The sequence below is a fragment of the Pituophis catenifer genome, unplaced genomic scaffold (genome assembly GCF_029215685.1).
Source record: "Pituophis catenifer annectens isolate HBS135680 unplaced genomic scaffold, rPitCat1.0.hap2 SCAF_1, whole genome shotgun sequence".
Lineage (NCBI taxonomy): Eukaryota > Metazoa > Chordata > Lepidosauria > Squamata > Colubridae > Pituophis > Pituophis catenifer.
In genome coordinates, this window is record NW_027256881.1 from 100,109,738 (window position 1) to 100,128,692 (window position 18,955).

Here is an 18,955-nt window from a genome sequence, read left to right on the forward strand (position 1 = left end):
ACCAGAGTCTAAAGTAATGTCTCCCCAGTTCCCAAGGGGCCAAAAAACCAAATAAAAAACACTGACACAGACTCTGACTAAAAGATGATACACGCCTGAGGTAAAATCACAGGAAGAGAAATATCAGCCTAGGAGAAAGACCGGAATGAACAACATTAATTATTTTTTAGCCAGCATTACTGGCTGGCTATCTGACTGATCAGCAGCAGCAGCACAAAAAAGAATTGCAGATAACAATGAGAAAAACAAACTTATAAATTACAGACCTTGAAAATGTAGATGAATCAGTGGTCATCTCTACATTAGAAGAAGAAATTCATGATAACCAACAGAAAATAAAAACTGTTAAGAACTGAAATGCCTTTTGCAAGAACAAAAATGTGCAGCCATTAAAGAGAAAATTAATCAAGTACAAGACGAAGCAGCTACAATAAAGGATGGATTACATCAGGCAGAGGTGGCATATAATAATGCTGTACGCAGCAGTACGGGGCAAAGACCCTTTAAGGTGGTACACGGGGTGGACTTTGACCCTATTCCCAAGCTCTCTTGGGAGGTCCCCTCACTAGGCAGCCTGATGGAGTGGATAGATAACCTGAGGGGAGTTTGGGGAATGTCAAGCAAGCATTGATAAAAGCAGATGAGACCCAAAAACTCCAGGCGGATAAGAAAAGGTCACCATAAAAGCTATTCTGTGTAGGGGAAAAGGTCTACCTCTCCACAAAGTACCTTAAACTGAAGCTGCCTTGCAGAAAGCTGGGTCTGAAATACCTGGGTCCGTTCCCCATAGTCAGAATAATCAACCCCATGACAGTGCAACTAAAACTCTCATCTCTACTGGGGAAGGTCCATCCGGTCTTTCACAGCAGCCTGCTGAAGCCAGTGGTGGCATCAAGCAGTAGACCCTCGACCCCACACCCAGCCAGATCCATAATGGTGGATGGGGACACCCACTATGAAATAGGCCAAGTATTAGATTCTCAGGTGCATAGGGGGTCCTGCAGTACTTAGTCTGTTGGAAAGGGTACCCCATGTCTGAGGCCTCATGGGTGAGGAGCCAAGACGTACGGGCGGAAAGACTGACCAACAAATTTCATAAGTAAACTCCCTTGAAGCCCAGGCAGGACACCCGGGGTGGGTTGCAGGTCCACTAATCTGTGCATATGCTTGCTCTCTTCAGATTCTGCTTGGTAGAGAGGGCTGCCTGTCAATGTCCGAGACAGTGCGCCGCTCAGTGGCCACAATGCGCTGTTTCAGAGTTGCCACATACACGTAGGGGGAGGGGAATGTATGGGGCCAGGATGGGTGTTGGGTGATGGGACTCACGCTGGGAGAGGAGCCAGGAAGACGAGCCAGCTATGGTCGGTTCAGAAGCCATCCAGGTCTGAAAAGTACTTGTTGGAACCGGCCAGGAGGCAACCAGGAACAGGAAGGTGGAGGGTCCTGAGTCCGTATAGCCAGCTGGCTAGCAAAAGCCAGTAATGCTGGCTAAAAAACCCTTTTACTCTATTGTTCACCACATGCCAAGCTGAGACTTTAGTAAAGAGACCCGTTCTACTCAGAGTGTGGCCTCTTCTTTTGCTGGCTTGGATATTTGGGCTGTGTTGGATGAAAAATCCAGTTCCATTTCCAAGCTGGGAATAAAACGGAGGCTGATTGGAAAGAAAGATTCTGTTTATTGATGAACAGTACCAACACACACAGATGCAGTTCTTGGACAGCTGACAAAATGGGAGTTGAGAGTAGGGTGGGTTTTTATACCTTTTGATTTCTATGGGGTCGTATAGGAGTCATGGCTGGCTCTATAGGCAAAAGGGGAAATGCAAATCCTAGGTGTTTGTCTGAGCAGCTAATCTTGTCTTGCCTAATTGCTTATCTGGAGTATCCATCTGACCCAGTCTTTCTTAATGAATTAACAAATCTGCATTTCTAAAAGCTGGATTTCCTCAGTTTCTGCTTGGGGCAGGGAGACTGGTGCCGGTTTCTGAATCCCTTAAATTTTTTCCCCATGTCTCCTTTAGGGGAAATATTCTATCCTGCCTTTTTAATATTCCCCAAAATATTTCATTCTCTAGGAGGGTAGGTGGGTGCTGACTTTCTACAGCTGGTTTCTCCTTCTTTCCCGTTGACCAGCACTATTTTTTGTGGCCCACAGCATACACAACTTGTTTCACTGCTCTTACATCCTTTGCATCTTGCTTGACTCTAATTTCTATAAGCTACCCGTGAATGTTCTTCCCCCATAACCTGCACTATTCTCTATGTGCCTCTATTCTGGTCTTCAAAGCTACCCAGACAGCCCATCAGACTTCCCCATCCACATGCCCTCTTATATTTTCTAATCAGGACAGTACAACTGCAGATTCCTCATGAGCCCAATTTTTAAGAAGGCAATGCTGCAAAGACTACATTAATTTTTATTTTGCTTTGACTTTCCTTTAAAATGGTTTTGTAGTTCCTTGGAAGAACAGGTAAGTATACTTGATGAAAAAACTGAAACAAGACCTAAAAACACTGGAAAAAATGGCTACTTATGTTTTTATTCTTTTAAATATTGCAACTAAAATTATACATTGTATAGACACTATACTAACATTTCCAAACATAAAATCAATATTCCTTCCGTCACTATTGTATTGATATATATAGAATTCTTAGGTATATTTGTGAATGAATAAAATCACCTGATAAAAATTGACATAGAAGAGTCCATCTATTATGTAAGACTGTTTCTTTTTTAATGCAATTTGTATTTATCAATTAATAGGGACTGAACAATATTCCCCTGGGCTTTCCAAGCTCTTTCACCTGTTTTAATTACAAAAAAAAAAAAAAAAAAAAAAAGACAGCTAAAAAATAAAGTAACAGCTTACAGGGTATTTATTTTTTTAAATGATTCTGGGCTAAATAGACGCATAACTTTATCAGAAAACAAACAAACAATAAAGATGGAAGGTGCTTTGTTTGGAAGTGTGTTCATTTGTCCAAGAACACAAAAGGTAAACAAGGCTACTATAAAGAATCCTGCCTGGGAGAGGGGTGGGGTATTAAGGTGGTAGTATGTTGTGTATGGCCAAGCCCCTAGTAAGATACTTTAATATTAAGAAATTTAGGTCTCTGTATCCTTTTAGCATTTCTACAGTAAAAATATAACATTTTGCATCCTAGTAATACATCTATTCTGATATATTTATAGTTATTAATTTAATATCAGTGATCACCTATTTTGACAGAGGACTTAAATCTCAATTTGCTGGTGCTCTTAGCTTTGTTGTTTTTAATATGATGTGGAAATCTAGAGGTCATTTAGGGCAAAAAGGTAGTTAAGAAATATCCATATTTAAGATTAAGCTATTTTATTTTCTTTGATTGATATCGGTAGCTTATTCAAATTTACAGCTCATTATTGGGATTGTTGCCTAGCAACACACATTAGACATTCTGAAGGGCAATGGACAGAGGTCTTTGTTTTAGGTACAATAGGATTTGCTGCTGAGTACTAAATAAAATTACATTTTTACTGTACACAAAATTATTTTTAAAAATTTCTATTTAATAAACAAGCAAGTTTGCATATGTTCAAAACTGAGAAATAAAAAATGTAAGGTTGTGCAAGTTATTTCCAGTGGGAATTCCCTGATGCCTGAAATAGTCTGGATTCAGTGAAGGTGGGGTTTTTTATGTTTCTGTTAAAATAAATTCCATTGCATTGAGATGAATACAAGGAAAATTAATATAGGTCATCTCTAAGACTGCTGGGAAGAGAGGTATTAAGATGCTACAACAGCTTGGGATCAGCAAACCCAAAATCGCGACTGACACATTTATTCCTTTTCCAATAAAAAGTAAATATTGCATATGAAGTCAGCTTTCCTCCGAGACTGTGCTTTCTCTCCATCCATGGAGAAGAAAATTTAGTTAGACTACCAGACTGCAGACTGCATTATGACTGTGTTTATACAATATACTGAATTTATTTCTCATTAAATAGAGAATTCTCTATTGACTTCTCCCAATACAACCCCTAGCATGATAATGGATATAACTATGGAGTTTTCTTAGTAGCAGTATGGAAATGCCTTTCCCGTTCTTCAGGAAGGTGCTTTTGACGACTTCCTAATTCAACCCATACAGCCTTACTATTATTTGGTCTCTCATACAAATATTAACCAGTCCCAAACCTGCTCAGTTTCTGAGCCTAGAGAACATCAGCCTGTTGCTGCCATTCTAACCAAATATTCAGTGTGAACCCAATCCATACGGTTAGTTTATGGTTCATAGTTGAATGACTCCAGAATAGTTTGTTAAATAAACTATGGATAGGTTAACCTTAAATGTCTTGGGTAAACAAAGCTCATGTACTTTCAAGTTTCTATCCACTTTCATGGTATAACCACTCAAAACTGTACCTCTTCTCCTCATTCTGCATACTTTTATATTTGATGAACATTTATGAACAATACTGTATGCAATGAAATTTCATTTTAATGTATGCTGATTAGTGTACATTCAAAGTGACAATAACCTTATTCTATCTACCATCTATCATCAATACCTTACATACGTAAGACACCAAATACCAAATTAAGGTATTTGTTGCATGCATGCATGCATAAATAAATAAATTATTCCAAACTAGAAAAACATAATATTGTTCTGTACAATGCCTCGGTTATCACAGAATGTTCCTTTTCTTAAACAAAGGCAGAATATCTGTATAGGTGTACATTAAGCAAAAAAAAAAAAGTCGAAAAAGAAAAATAGATATAATTTGTGGTGAATATATATATATATTTTACTATAGCAGTAGCACAGTTTTATTATGCAATCACTAAGAAAATATCATACAGCCAGAGATTTCATTGATCAGTGAAACAGATATACGAATTCTAAATTCCGATAAATGGCTGCAGTTCGACGGTCGTTGTGCCAAGGGGCCAGCATGAGAAATGCATGGCACTTGACCCTTTCTAAACCCTCAGGGTACTGGGCTCCGTAATGTAGTCGAATTGGAATTTGTGCAGGCACGCGTCGCTTTGTTGTAGAGAAGGTATTCAGCGCGCGCACACCCTCCCATAAAAAGCCGATCGCACCGCTGATTTGTCACCCCGATTGGCAGGTTTCAGACAACCACCAGATCAGCGCAGGCTCTAACAACTGTACCGCCACCTGGCTGGCGGCCCCCAAAGTTCCCGCGCCACCGCAGAACAGCTGTCAGCGCCGAGCTCCGCAGCTGAGGGGGCGGGGGGAGAAAAATCCCGAGCAGCACGTTCCTCTTCCGCAGCGCGCGGCTGAGGCCCCGCCCTCCTTGCCACTCCCGCCCTTCGCGCGAGCACCCTAAAGGCTGCGCTCCATTCATCTTTCTCTTCTCCGGCAGGAACAGTTAAAAGGGAGGGAGGGAGGGGGCGGGGGAGAAAGAGAAGCGCGCGCAGGAAACGTTGCCCGGTCTTATTCCCTCTCCCGCGACTTCTGCTCCTCACACAATTTCCCTCTAACGCCCTTCCATGGCGCCCGAGGAACTCACCTTCCTTCCCTTTGAGCTAAAGGGGCTCGATTTCTGAAATGGCGGCTAAATATGATCTCTTTACAAGTTATCAGTCCCGTCCCTAATCGCGACTGCGCTCTCCGTATAACTTTTCCCAGCCCTTGGAGTTCGAAAGCCGGACTATCGATAGCAATGATTCTGTTAAGCCCAAACGTGCGCGCCGGTTATTAAAGTCGCCTTGGAGCTGAAGCTGCTTACGCGAGGAAAAAAAAAAGAATCCAACCTTTTTCGCTCCCCAACCGCCACCCCCCCTCCCCAAGGTGGCCGTCTCATGACGTCATCATCATGGCAACAACAACCGCAACCGAGAAAGCTCGGGACAGAGTGGGGTTTGCTCACGACGAGCCGCGCGCGGTCCGCCTCGTTCTAAAGAGCTTCGTCCCGGTTGGCGCTCGATCCTGGTGACAGGAGAGAGGGGGAAAAAAAAAAAAGAAAGAAAACAGCGGAGACCCGGCGCAGCGCGTGCGCGTCTCGCTCTCCCCTCCTTGAGGACCGCCCGGCCGTTGGTTCGCCCAAGCGCGGGAGCGCGCGCGCGCCGGGCGTGTTGAGGAAAGAAGGCGGGGGCTGCGCTGTCGCGCTGCGGACGGGTGCGCCGAGCCCCAGCCTCGGGGTGCGCCCAGTGGTCGCCCTCAGCGGCGCCTCTCCTTCGTGGCGGCGAACATGTTCTCAGTGAGGGTCGTGACCGCCGATTACTACATGAGCAGCCCGCTCCCCGGCCTGGACCCCTGCCAGTCCTCCTTTAGGGAGGCCCCCGTGAAGAAGGTGCCTGTGGTGAGAGTCTTCGGTGCCACTCCGTCGGGTAAGGACGGGCGCCCGCTCCGGGCACAGCCGAGGCGAAGGGGGCTTTGTTGGCCCTGGGGACCCTGCCTGCCTTCTGCCCTTCCTTTTCGTGAGCAGCTCTGATTTTTTTTGAGGGGGGGTGGGTGGACCAGGATTCCCCGACCTCCCCCCCCCTCTCTCTCCCTCTTCGCCTTCCGCCTCGAGACGTTGGCGCGCTGCAGCGGGAGCCTCCCCTACCTGCTCCCGCCGCCGCCGCTGCGGTTGAGCAAACTCGGCGGTTCCCGGGCCCCCCGTCTGGGAATCGCGGGGAAAGGAATGGCAGCCCCTTTGCACGTCTGAGCGTTGTGCCGGGGGGCTGACTTGTGAACCGCGCAGGGCGCGTTTCCCTGGTTAGGGACTGCGCCGTGTGACCCTCAGCGGTGCAGCCGGGAGGTGGGTTGAAGGGTGGGGGGGATCTCGGCGTGTTTCTGTGTAAAGAGCACACACTCCCGTCTGTATGCGTTGCTGGAAGCGAGTGATCACTCTCCACTCCCGCCTCCGTGTATTATAACCATAATGAAATCCAGCTGTATAAATACTGCTTTTGTCTGATGGCGGTGCTAAGCTATAACTCACCTTGGCTGTCGTCGTCGTCCCCGTCCCCCCCAAACATAACATTCGGAGCTACAGTGTAGAGTTTCTGTTTCTGGCAAAGCGTACGAGTGTTGAATGTGCTTTAAAAATGCATTATTAATCCTAGACAACAGGAAGGAGATTCTTGATAACTGACAAAAAAAACCCCATCTTTAAATTGCTATCCTAAAAAGATCATAAAATTATCAGCAATAGATATGTCTGGTCTAAGGATGATTCTAACACTTAGGCACACAGGATTTAAAATATATATATTGCTCTTTAATAAAATCTATATAAGACCAATATTATTTTAGTTAATAATATTCTCTTCTGCTTTTAGCAAACTAGGTTTAGCAAATGTCATGTAAATCTTCAAGAACCCCAGACAAATATTCTGTGTGTGTGTGTGTGTGTGTGTGTGCGCGCGCGCGTGTGTGCATGCCTGGGCATGTATGTATGTAAATACTGGTGGGCCAAATTTGTGACAGAAATGGAAACTGCAAGAGACATGCATCAAGGGACTCAATGCAAATACAAAAAAACTAATACTGATAATAGTGACACTTTTTAATAGCACATTAGCTATATTTGGTTATTTATTTATTAAATTTATTTGCTGCTTACTTCGCTGTGGGGCTACTCTAGGCAGTTCTAATAATTACTATTTTGCAATTCCTCAATTCTTGTAAATGGAGAATGTTTGAATAGTTATATAATACTCAGTGTATTATTTCATAATTCCTAATCTTACAAAATGATAATTTTATAAAAGCAGGCTAGTTTTTTTGTATCTAATTGTAGTTTCTTATAAAGCATTCTTTTTTCAAAGTCCTACTGTTGGTTCTGATATATCCCTTTGGGTAATTGTATTTGTCACAAATCCACTTAACAATAGCAGCAAGTGTTGATTCTACAGGTGGGGATTGCTTATGTTTTATTCACCAGGGCACAGAAAGGGGGGGTGTAACAGGAGGACCAGAAGATATTCTGCAAAATAACAACAACCATCAAAGGTAGAGATAACATCATCTCATACAGCCCATGGGTTGCCTTGGGAATAAATATATTTTCCTCCTTTCTCTCACTGTTGTTTTTTTAAATCAAAGGAAAGAAGTGCCTTAATGCTTTCCAGGGGAAAAAAAGTACAAAAGCAAAAATACCTCTCCCTTCCATACCTCTGCAATAGGTATAGATAGATCTGTGCCATGTATGGAATGGCCAGTAGCATACGTTTTGACAAGTAAGTCAAGATAAAATGATAGTTATCCTATGGAGTTTATTGTTAGTTAGATCAGTAAGATCCCTAAGGGGGTGGGGGTGGGGGTGGGGGTTGTAATAAATTGTAGCCTGAAAACCATGGACTGTAAAACAAAATCCAAATAAATATAGTATCAAAATATTTAGATAAAACTTACACAAATAGTATTGTACAATAAAAAAGTTTAATATATTTCATTGTAATCCTATTTATGCTTACTTGAAAGAGTATTTAACTGTTCAGCCAGGTATACTCCTAGGAATTTTTTTTAAGTTTATTAAAATCCAAAGGGTTTATTTTGACAAGAATTTGGTTTGCTTTATTGATATTTAATCAATAAAAACAACACAAAATCATTTTTAAAAAAGTTTATGCAATTGTTTTTAGAGAGAGTATAAATGGCTGTTGAAATAAATTGTTTGAATGAGATTTAGCAATGATTTTTATATTTATATAAATATATTTATATATATAAAGGTCCAGAAATAAACAACCATATGTGAAAATTCAAAATTAGTCGATTGAATTTATACTGTGTGAAATTGGAATTGAATTTGACTAGAACTAACCCTAACAAATAAATGTAATTCTTCAGGTTTTCCTTTTTAAAAAAATGTATTTCAGATATTTTATATATACTGTATAGTGGTCTAACTATAGCTTCTGAAAAATTTGGGTTAGTACTTAAATTTCTATAAAAGAGTTTATGGCACTTCAGAGGATATAATCATGATGTGCAAGACTAACCTGAACTTCTGGGGCCTTATCCTCACTATATTTGAAATATTTATACATTGAAAAGATAAAACTCAAAGATAAAACAATAAATATTTGACATAGATTAAAAAAAATCAGACCAACTTTGTCATTATACCTTTTCTGGCAGCCGCCTTTCTTTGACCTACCTTTGGTAGGAAAACATTTACCTTGGCTAAATACAACATACATCTGCACTCCTAGAAAACCAATTTAATAGTACTTCCACAAAAATGCTTCTATCTTGCCTGCTTAAGGAAATAGAATTAACCTATATCCTTATATTGCCCTCTTTACCTGCAGAGCAGCAGTCTTACTTTCCATCTTGTCAGTTTGTCATAAAACATAGGAAACATATACTCACCCTCCATCTCAATCAGTCAGGAATAATCTTAATCAGTTTTAAGAGTATCCTCACAGGTAATCCTTGGATTATGACCCTAATTGGGACTGGAATTTCTGTCACTAAGCAAAACAGTTGTTAAGCAAAATATCACATGACCACACAGGAGTTTCAGTACTCCCAGTTATCACTGGGAGGCCTCCAGTGCCTGGTAAGGGCCTCATATGACCAGGGTTTGTAACAGCTTCCCCATTAATTTGGCTTGTCAGAAGCTGGCTGGGAAGATTACAAATGGCAATTAAGTCTCCTGCCTCCTAACAGCTCCTGCTCCATCTAAGCCATTCCTGTGTTGAACCTCCTAGTCCAGCGCTTCAGTTCTTCCAAAGCAAGTGATAGTTCCAGGGAATCACTGACACAGACAAACCCAATTCATTTCTCCTGCCCTGCATGAAATACCTCTGCTTCAACTGGCTCTGCTAGCCTAGCTTCCCTTCCATCTGTGCCCTTTTGGCCACCCTGAACAACATGGCTAAGATGAAGATGATACTATATTCCATTCCCCTAGTGGACCATCCTCCCTGTTATACTCAGCGGTGTCCTTGTCTTCCTCCTCCTTGGTGTTTCCTTGCATCTCTTCCTGTGGATGGACCTCAATACCCACAGTGCAGGTGCTCTGTCAACACTGGGGTCAGAGGTGGCAGTGAGAGGCAGGGTCAATTCCTCTGATGTGTGCAAAGTGCCTCCTCTTCAACTCTGCCACCCACCTATCTCTCCACTCTCCCCAATTTCTGCCCTTTTGACCACCCTGCATAGCATGGCAGACATGAAGACACTGCTGTATTCTGGTACCACTTGTCCTTGCTGTCATAATGCCCCTCGCTGTTGCCTCTGAGTCCAGCATTGACAAAATCCCCATATCATGGGGTCTAAGGCTGGCTAGCATTGATGAGCCCTTTGGAGACAAGGCAAGGTGATGGCAGAAAAAAGAAAAAAATAATATCAAGGAGGAGAGGAATCAAGTATTGGCAGCACCAGGAGCAGAATACAGCAGCATATTCATTCTGCCATTCTGTGCAGGGTGGTCAAAAGGCAGTGGGTGGGGGGGAGATAGGTATGTGTGGAGTTGAAGTGGAGACAGTCACACAGAACAGAAGAACCATGGGCTACTGTGATAGTTGTAAATATGGGCCAATGGCCAAGTACCCAAAGTTTTATTGTGTATCCATGGGAACGCTGAGATAGTTGTAAGTGTGAGGAGTAGTTGTAAGTCCATTTTTTTCAGTGCTGTAACTTTGAACAGTTGCTGAATAAATGGTTGCCTTCTGAGGCTTACCTGTATTTATCATTTAAGGCTGTAGTGGTTGTTAAATCAATATTTTAATATCTTAGCCTTTTATATAGCAATATTGGATTGCATTCACTTAATAGTTAAGTATTTTTGCAAGTTTAATTTTTATATTCTTTAGATCTACTCCTATATTTCAGTTTTTTAATTCATTGTCTCTTACTTTGCAATTAGCTTAGACATTTTTAATATCATCCTTTTTATTTCTGTAACATTTGTCATGGAACTTATTTCAGTTTTTGTCACCAATCATAACAAAATTGTTGTCATTTGAAGAAGATAGGGAATGTATTATTCTTGCTTTTGTTACAGCAATGAACTATTACATAAGTATCCACCATAAAATAGTGATAATTTCTTCCTCAAAAAGAAGCAAAAACCTCCCAGCCTCTTCCCTTCCCAAGCTTTCACATCACTAAATATTTTGCAACCTTTTAAGGAAGATGATGATTATATTTTTGGAATTTCATCATTCCCTTAAACATATTAACTTACTGATCTGCTGATAGAAGTCAATAAGCTAAACAGCATATCCAGACTAGCCATACAAAAAAGTAATATGAACAACAGAAGTGTTAGAGTTCAAAAAATTCATTTCAGTGGGTATTAGAATTGAGATATTGTAAAAAAAAAATGTTACAAGGTCTGGGTACCAAAATTGAAAATCATCTTATGTGATCCTATAACATGTTCTTAGTCTTTGTTTAATATTCTCAGTTGAACATGAAGAAAAGCCAATTTTTGCTTTTGTAACTGTTTAGAAATTTTGTGTTCAGAATTTTTAAAAATTGTTCAGATTGCAAACATTAACTTGGATAGGGCAATCTGTGATGAGCAAACTAGACTAATAGCACTGAGAGTAGATTAAAATTAACAAAAATATTACTTTTTTTTTTTGAGAAAACCTTTTAAACAGGGCCATCAATGGGGGAAAGCATTCTTCTCTCAAATCCATGACACCTATTCTTCACATATAGCATTTAAGCAGAAGAAAGCTTACTGTTTTGCAGGGTGGATTTGATTTAAATCAAGTTGATTTAAATCATGATTTAAATCACTAGTAAAAAGACTTGATTTAAATCAACTCGATTTAAATCATAATTTTTAAACAGTAACTGTCATCTCTGCTACTCCTTTGACCCACTGTTGACTCACCGATAGTCCCAGTGTTGCAGAATATACAGCCTCAAGCTACATAACTAAGCTCCATTTCATGCTGAATAAACTAAATTATTTATGTATCTTAAATAGAAAACTATCTTATGATAGATTTTTACCCCAAAAGTTTTTTATTAAAATAAATTCGATAAAAATCAAAAAAATCCGATTTAAATAAAAAAAATCCAATTTAAATTAAAAAAATCTGATTTTTTTGATTTTTTTAAAAAAAACATTGATTTTTATCCACCCTGCTGTTTTGTAAATGGTGAATTAAATTGAGTTCAGAAAAATACGTGACTTTTTTGACAGTATACTAAATGAAGTTTGCCACTGTCTCCTTCCAGGATTTTTTTAAAAAATTAACAGTCTTGCCAAGAGTCTGGCATTCCAAATCATCTCCCCATCCCAAGCATTAACCAAGGCCATCCCTATTACATTCAGCCAGAATCAACAAGCTATCATCTGCTGAAGCTTGAATTCAAAAGCTGATCTACAAAGCTTTTTATGGCTGCTGTATCACTATTAACTGTTTTAGGTTAATTGGTCTTTAATTACATAGTACTAATTTTGCTGAGATCTTTTCCCTTTCCATTTTTCAGAGGTTCATCTGATGTTTACAATACCTACTTTTCCTTCATTTCTAAATAGGCAGTTTATTTTTATCAGCTTTAAATCTTGACTCTCTTTATTAAATCTTTATGGAGAAAATTGGATTATTAATATTCACTCTTTTTTATAGGGCAGATGGACTGTGATGCTCTATTTACAGCATTACATCAATTCTACTTCAGGAGAGTTCTAGTAGTAATTAAGCTGCCATAAAAGAATTGAATGCAATTTTACGATGGTTGTAATGTCCCAGGGTCATAAGATCATCTTTTGCGACATTCTGACAAGCAAAGACAATGGGGAAGCCAGATTCATTTAATAACCAGATTACTAATTTAACAGCTGTAGTGATTCACTTAACAACTGGCCAGAAAAGTCATAAAATGGGGCAAATCTCATGTACAAATACCTTGCTTAACAATGGAAATTTTGAGCTCCATTGTGGTTCAAATTGAGGGCTACCTGTATTTTAGAGAGGAATCTATTTAAACAGTTTCTTCCCCATGAAAAGTACTACAACAACATCGGCATATAATAATTTTTTTAAATAATGACAGATACAGGATACCTTCTCTCCATCATTTATAGGTAACTTAACTGCAGTTGTTAAGTTAGTTAACATGGTTTTTAAATGAACGTGTTCCCCATTGACTTTGCTTGTCAGAAACTCACAAAAGGTGATCACATGATTCCAGGACCCTGCAATCATCATAAATATGAGTCGCCAAGTGTCTGAACTTTGATCACATGACTATGATGCTGCAATGATCATAAGTATGAAAAATGGTTGTAAGTCACTTTTTTCAGTGCTATTGTAACTTCGAACCAGGGGTAAAATACTCCCGGTTTGGACCAGATCACCTGATCCGGTAGCGAGGGTTCGGAGAACCGGTAGCAAAAAATCCCTCTCCCCCCCCATGCCCAGCTGAACCTTGGCCGAAAAAAATGCTTTTAAAAGAAAAAAAAAGCCTCTGATCGTTGCACAGCTCATCTGGGATCGTCAGAGGCTTTTAAAAGCATTTTTTCTACAACCTCTTAAGGTTGTAGAAAAAAATGCTTTTAAAAGTAAAAAAAAAAAAGTTGGCCACGCCCACCCAGTTACATTTAACCCCTCCCCCAGCCACGCCCACAGAACCGGTAGTAACAAATTTTACATTTCACCACTGCTTCGAATGGTCACTAAATGAGCTGTTGTAAATCGAAGACTACCTGTATATCTTAATAGACTTCCATGCAACCTAGTAGAAGCCTAATCATTTCAGTTTCTTAAGAAAGTAGTAGCAGAGAAGGAAAACAAATTGTAAGAAAATAGAAAGGGATTTACATTTTTGGCTAAAGGCAAGGAGCGTGCTTTTGTTTTAGAGTTCTGTTAAACAGTTTTGAAGAGAATAGATCCGTCAATTAAGAGAGTTAGATAAAAAGAGTAGAGATGCAAAATGTGAATTCATAAGATTGCATATTGCCTCTAAAAAATTTCAGTGTAATCTCCAGGTGTCTTTAAAAGTTTACCTCAAGTTGCTTTCCTGCTCCAGATGAGTTAAGCCCCAAACTCCACCTGTCTACTACTTCAGAGAAAAGAGCTACATCTGAATTACCTCTACAACCAGGTATAGCCAGAAAAATTCAGTATAGCCACAAAAAGTAATATTAACAAATACTTCACTTAAGTACCCACAAGAATCCTGGCACTCCTGTTACCATCATAAAACAAATATAGATATATTGTACATTTTTTAAAAAAATGGTTTAAGGTTTCTTAGAACCTAGCTTTTTTACTAGTAATATAAAAAGAATCTAAAGCAACTGTATAAATTTTAATAGAACAACTTACGAATGCTATGATTTTAATATTTTTAATACATTTGTATAGTATCTTCCTTTCTATGTGGTGTTCCCCAGTGCTCCTCATATCTGTGGGTTTAATTTCCTAAATAGCAGTGTTGAATATATGGAAGTTGAAATCCACTTATCCAGTTGACCAAGCTGCTGAAACAGCAGTTTCTTTGGGCCTTTTAATTTAAAGTTTAACATTAGGACAATGTTTTTGCTGTTGCCTTAATCTTGGGGAGAAAAGTTAAAAGCTAATTTTTGTTTTTTCTTCGACAAAATTAGATTTTATTTCTAGAATTACAGGTATTCTAGAATACCTGTAGCGAAGAGGTAATATAATAATAAAAATACTAACAATATTAAACTGCTGTTTTTACAATGTATATATAAAATAAAATATTTCAGATATGCATGTAAAAATAAGTGTTCAGCAAAGGGTTGTGCTGTATAGCAATCCAGATTTGAAGAGCAGAATGTGATTCAGAGCTCCCACAAATATACATGTTGCAGCTGTTGGGACCACTTTAAACCAAATGCATGTTTCCAAAACAACAATTGTGCATGGCCAGAAAGAGTTAACAGATATTTTAAGGTGTTTTTGACAGATAAGTCCATGTATATTCTGAATCCTATTTTCTATTTGAATTCAAATCTTTACACAGTTCTAGCAGTTGTTTGTTTTCCTTTGAGCTATGATATAGTAGCCAAAACGTTGCTGGGATTGTTTGCAGCTGATTTCTTTCTCATCTTTGTATACATATTTGTTACCCTATATTTATTGTTAGATAGTATAAATGCAGCCCTTATGATTATGTTTACAGATTTAGCATTCATTCATTATAGAAAAAGACATTTTTTGTCCCAAGTAACAGATGGCAGAATGTTTTTGGAGTTTCAGTTAATTGAAATGAACAAATAGTTTACTTTTCTATAATTTCTATGCTTTTCATTTTATCAGTAAAAAGTGCCTAAATTAACAACTAAAGTCTGTACATGTCAAACATTGCAGCTCTAAACAGGCCAGATTACCTAAAGCAGAGTGAGGAACTTGTAGTTTATCAAGTGTGGCTTTATTGCTGTGGGATAGGATAGCCTTTTGTTTATAACCGAGGCAGTGGTGGGTTTCAACTGCTGTTACCACCGGTTCGCTTCATGCACACGCTTCGTGCATGCATGCCAAACTTGCGCTCCATGCAAGCACAGTGTATTAAGGAACAGCTGAGGCGCAGCATTCCGCTCTGCCGCGCCTTTCAGCTGGTCTAAAAACGAGCGAATATAAGGTACAGTGGGGCAAAAAAGTATTTAGTCAGCCACCAATTATGCAAGTTCTCCCACTTAAAAAGATGAGAGAGGCCTGTAATTGACATCATAGGTAGACCTCAACTATGAGAGACAAAATGAGAAAACAAATCCAGACAATCACATTGTCTGATTTGGAAAGAATTTATTTGCAAATTATGGTGGAAAATAAGTATTTGGTCACCTACAAACAAGCAAGATTTCTGGCTCTCACAGAACTGTAACTTCTTCTTTAAGAGGCTCCTCTGTTCTCCACTCATTACCTCTATTAATGGCACCTGTTTGAACTTGTTATCAGTATAAAAGACACAACCACAACCTCAAACAGTCACACTCCAAACTCCACTATGGTGAAGACCAAAGAGCTGTCGGACACCAGAAACAAAATTGTAGACCTGCACCAGGCTGGGAAGACTGAATCTGCAATAGGCAAGCAGCTTGGTGTGAAGAAATCAACCTTGGGAGCAATAATTAGAAAGTGGAAGACATACAAGATCACTGATAATTTCCCTCGATCTGGGGCTCCACGCAAGATCTCACCCCGTGGGGTCAAAATGATCACAAGAACGGTGAGCAAAAATCCCAGAACCACACAGGGGGACCTAGTGAATGACCTGTAGAGAGCTGGGACCAACGTAACAAAGGCTACCATCAGTAACACACTATGCCGCCAGGGACTCAGTTCCTGCAGTGCCAGACGTGTCCCTCTGCTTAAGCCAATACATGTCCGGGCCCGTCTGAAGTTTGCTAGAGAGCATTTGGATGATCCAGAAGAGGACTGGGAGAATGTCATATGGTCAGATGAAACCAAAGTAGAACTGTTTGGTAGAAACACAACTTGTCGTGTTTGGAGGAGAGAGAATGCTGAGTTGCATCCAAAGAACACCATACCTATTGTGAAGCATGGGGGTGGCAACATCATGCTTTGGGGCTGTTCCTCTGCAAAGGGACCAGGACGACTGATCCATGTACAGGAAAGAATGAATGGGGCCATGTATTGTGAGATTTTGAGTGCAAACCTCCTTCCATCAGCAAGGGCATTGAAGATGAAATGTGGCTGGGTCTTTCAGCATGACAATGATCCCAAACACACCGCCCGGGCAACGAAGGAATAGCTTCGTAAGAAGCATTTCAAGGTCCTGGAGTGGCCTAGCCAGTCTCCAGATCTCAACCCCATAGAAAACCTTTCGAGGAAGTTGAAAGTCTGTGTTGCCCAGCGACAGCCCCAAAACATCACTGCTGTAGAGGAGATCTGCATGGAGGAATGGGCCAACATACCAGCAGCAGTGTGTGCCAACCTTGTGGAGACTTATAGAAAACGTTTGACCTCTGTCATTGCCAACAAAGGATACATAACAAAGTATTGAGATGAACTTTTGATATTGACCAAATACTTATTTTCCACCATAATTTGCAAATAAATTCTTTCCAAATCAGACAATGTGATTGGATTTGTTTTCTCATTTTGTCTCTCATAGTTGAGATCTACCTATGATGACAATTACAGGTCTCTCTCATCTTTTTAAGTGGGAGAACTTGCACAATTGGTGGCTGACTAAATACTTTTTTGCCCCACTGTATGTATAACCCAGGGGCGGGTGGGAGGGCCAAGCTAACCATCAGAGATAACCGGTTCGCCGACAGCCACCCCGCATGTGCCTTTCCTGCGCTTTGGCACTCACTTAAGGAGGGTCTCTCGTGTGTGTGCATGCTTCTGGCTCAGCCACAGCCAGCCAGGAGGTCACGAGAGGAGGAGGAGGGTCGCTCGAAGGGAAGCCTCCATCGCAGCTTGCGATCGTTCCTCAGCCAGCCTCGATTTCCAAAAATATCCAAAAAAAGAAATAAAAGGGGCGAGGGGCGATGCCAACCAGTGATGGGACAGGGAGCCACAGCAGAGGGCCCAAAGAGCCGCAGGTTGCCGACACCCAATCTGTTACTTCCTCCAGTTCGTGGGCAGTTTGATCTTTGTTCATTGTTCTTTGCAGAATGTTTTCCATTTTCTCACCTATACCATCAATTAAATCCATAATATTTTGGAACAACAAAGTCATCTCATTAAAAAGTCCGCTCATTTCCATAGCTGTTCCTTCAACTCCAGTCATGATAGCGATATAGGTACATTAAACAGTAAAAGTCTCAATCTATTTCAAGATTTCAAAATTATAGGTTTCCAAATATTAGTGGATGGCATTTTCCTCTCAAATTTCCATGCTGTCTTTTTTACAGCAGATATTAATTCCAATCAAAAGCCATTTATTTCAAAACAAAGTCTTTTGTTTAAATGGGCCAGTTCCAACGTTTACTCTATATTCTAATAGTCCAAGCTATTTTCCAAGTTCTTTAAATCTGCTCTGTAAATTTAGTCTTTTATTCTAGTTTCCCAGAGTTTCTTTTATAAAGCGTCTTTCTTATTTCCACCTCTGGTAAGTGTAAGACAATAAACAGTTAAAAGTCACAGCCCTCTACTGGATATCGTTTTCCTCCTCTAAATTTCTAGGAGTCACTTTTCTTTTCATCAGTAGATGGCGCTCTCGACTTGCTTTTCAACATAAATCTTGTAAATGCTTATTTTCGCAGTTTAAACATTATCTTTTTAGAGTCTCTTATCATAGTTTTTTTCTTTTCCTTGGGGTTAATTTTTAAATAAAAGAAGAATCATCTCACCCAGAAACAATATCTGTTCATTATTCTTTTCACTCCTGCACTTTTTTAGGTGTTCTGACTGTCCCCAGCTTCATGGCAGCCATGCTGACTGTCGCTGCTCTTCGGATGAGGGGGATTTTCCAAGTCAGGGAGGAGAGATGCAGCTCTCCTCGACCTACAAGACACCCCCCTTTGCTTCACCACCCCTACGGGGTGCATGGCTCCTTTTGGAGCCCTCCGATGGGGAGAGCTTGGAGCGGGGCCACAGAGCACATGGTCCTCGCCTCTGATGCCACTGGAAGTACAGCAGCTGATCTGTAACCTGATGGCGGCTATCTGGGCTGGATCGTGGCCAGCCTTAGATCTGTGCCACTGGCTCAACCCTGCTCCCTTGGCATGTGCATAGGAGGTGGCAAACGTGTGAGGGCTGGCATCCTGGGTGAAAGGGAAGTGCTCAGAACACAATCACTAGGGACGCCAAGCCCTGTGTGCTTGCCGCTTCCTGTGTGCACACCCAGAGGGCGGGGCCAAGGCAGCGCTGCAGATCTAAGTCTGGCTGCCATCAGGTTGCAGATCAGCACCCAGTCGGCCCGGTTCTTCACTGTTTCCAGGATGGCCCTAGGGGCCATATCTAACCACCTGGCAGGCCAGATCGGGCCTTTAGTTTGACACCTCTGGGCTAGGCCATCACAAATGCACATGGTTATGCAAAATGCCAGTCCCACTTTATCCATTATGTCTATTCTGTCAGGTTTCGGTGCTATCTTGAAT

At 40.6% G+C, this 18,955-nt stretch overlaps 1 protein-coding gene across 1 annotated transcript in view; it reads left to right on the top strand.

The window, feature by feature from the left end:
* Positions 1-6,170: 6,170 nt before the first annotated feature.
* The window catches only part of REV3L (REV3 like, DNA directed polymerase zeta catalytic subunit), an 80,974-nt gene continuing 68,189 nt past the window's right edge, over positions 6,171-18,955 (top strand). Inside the window, exon 1 of the mRNA XM_070932810.1 lies at positions 6,171-6,344. Coding sequence (XP_070788911.1) covers positions 6,206-6,344 — 139 coding nt within the window. The 5' untranslated portion in view covers positions 6,171-6,205. The remainder of the gene's footprint in view (positions 6,345-18,955) is intronic.